At 40.1% G+C, this 1,971-nt stretch overlaps 1 protein-coding gene across 1 annotated transcript in view; it reads left to right on the top strand.

The window, feature by feature from the left end:
* Window positions 1–1,971, top strand: part of cdh15 (cadherin 15, type 1, M-cadherin (myotubule)) — a 16,492-nt gene that overhangs the window by 12,439 nt on the left and 2,082 nt on the right. Inside the window, exons 8-11 of the mRNA XM_032515777.1 lie at window positions 826–1,070; window positions 1,190–1,326; window positions 1,638–1,868; window positions 1,956–1,971. The exon at window positions 1,956–1,971 is cut by the window's right edge and continues 224 nt beyond it. Coding sequence (XP_032371668.1) covers window positions 826–1,070; window positions 1,190–1,326; window positions 1,638–1,868; window positions 1,956–1,971 — 629 coding nt within the window. The remainder of the gene's footprint in view (window positions 1–825; window positions 1,071–1,189; window positions 1,327–1,637; window positions 1,869–1,955) is intronic.

The raw sequence follows: 1,971 nt of genomic DNA, 5'->3' as shown, positions 1-1,971 counted from the left end.
CATACAATATACATGAAATAATAATAGTAATAGGAATACAAATATAAGAACAAATTTTTGAATATATACAGGATGGGAAAACAAAATGTGCAACTGCTTAAATAGAGTGCTAAAATGTATGCTAAAATGTAAATAAACCAATTGTGCAGGTTGCGGAGTCTCAGGGTCTTATCTAGCACACAGTGATGACGTGTTAAAAGGTTTTATGGAAGTTTTAGTTTTAGGAATTTAGAGACCCATTAAGTATCATGTCACTGTGAATGTAGAATTTTGTTCAACCTACAAAGGAGGACATGACCATTACCAACACGCGTGTTACAAGGTTTTTACAAGGAGACAACAAGTTATTTCTGTGCTCCGGGCTATGTGCTGTTCAGTCAGTGTTTGAAAGTGTACACCATTCATACTAAATCAGATATACCTTTGCTTTACATGCCAGTGACATTTCTTTAAAATACATACATTTTCTATGTTCTATCTAAAGGAAAAACAGTATGTGTTCACAAATGTTGAGTGATCTGTTTCTGGGGCGCAGGAATAATTTTAATTTTCAAAATGGGTGGCATTGCCCTTTAAAGTTAAAGTGTGCAATGAGGCCCTTTGTCACAACTCAACAACTCCCTCTAGTGGTTGAGTTTTACACTTGAAGTTACTAAGACAACAAATGCTTATTTGACTTTTCCTATATTTATGTAGGTCGGTAAATGACTGAAATTTGAGCCTTTGTCATACATATAGCATTATGATTCATTCTTTATTATCCAACCACAGTGCAGGGCAAATTTTCCCTTCCACAAGCTTTTTCTGCTCTTTTTTTTCATGCAGCCTCTGGATTATGAAGCACAGCATGAGTATACCCTGATTCTGACGGTGGAAAATCTCAATCCTCTGAGCAACAAGGCTCCCAACCTTCCAGTGAGCACCGCTACAGTGGTGGTGACTGTCGTGAACGAGAATGAAGCTCCTCATTTCAGGGAGGACCCCATACAGATAGTGGTCCCTGAGTCTGTAGTTCCTGGGACTTTACTGAAAAGCAACATTGCCTTCGACCCTGATAATTCTGACCTGAGGTACGGTCACAGACTGTATAACGATCCACAAAACAAGAGGACCAGTTTTTTGTTTTTAAGAATCCAAGTAAACTAACAAGATATGTTTTTCTGTAACGTTTTCTCTGCTCTCTGTGCAGGTATGAGATTAGTAGAGACCCTGAGAGGTGGCTGGACATCAACAGAGTTACAGGAGACATTACTGCCAAGAGAACCTTCAACATGCAATCACCAAATGTTAGAAACAATATCTACAATGCTGTAGTCAAGGTTACAGGTCAGTTTGTTTACCCTTAACGCACATGGCGAGTTTTACACCTCTTTTAAGAAAAAGATTAATTGAATTGTTTGCACAGAGATAGATGAGCGTTGTGAGAAGGCTATTACTTTAAAATAAGCTGTTGTAAGTTAATGGGTTATTATTTGTTGTTGTCTTCTACGACCTTTAACTTTCTCTGTATTGTTTGCTTTGTCTGTTTTTTGGCTTATGTAATGCACTTTAAATTGCCTTTGTGTCTGAATTGTTCACTGTAAATAAATTGCCTTGCCTTGTGTGACATTGCTTTGTATTTATGTTCTCCTGCGTAGATGCAGGTGGTGTGTCGACCACGGCCACAGTGGCCATCACACTGAAGGAGACCAATGACTTCCCCCCCCAGCTCTTCCCTCTGAGTGGCACAGTCTGTAGGGATGCAGGCCACAGGAGTTCTGGTCTGTTTGTGACTGCTGTGGATAAAGACCTTCCTCCGCACGCTGCACCCTTCACCTTTGAGATGCCTGACGATCTGTCAATCAACTGGACTGTTATTCAAGTCAATGGTAAGGAGAGAACATCAGGGGTGAGGATGGCGTGAGAGGTGTTTCCGTAAATCTCCTAACCTTCCTCCATTTCCCTTCCTTCTTCAGATACTCATGCTGTGCT

The sequence above is a fragment of the Etheostoma spectabile genome, chromosome 1 (assembly GCF_008692095.1).
Source record: "Etheostoma spectabile isolate EspeVRDwgs_2016 chromosome 1, UIUC_Espe_1.0, whole genome shotgun sequence".
Taxonomy (NCBI): Eukaryota; Metazoa; Chordata; class Actinopteri; order Perciformes; family Percidae; genus Etheostoma; species Etheostoma spectabile.
This window is presented reverse-complemented; position numbering and strand designations above follow the sequence as displayed.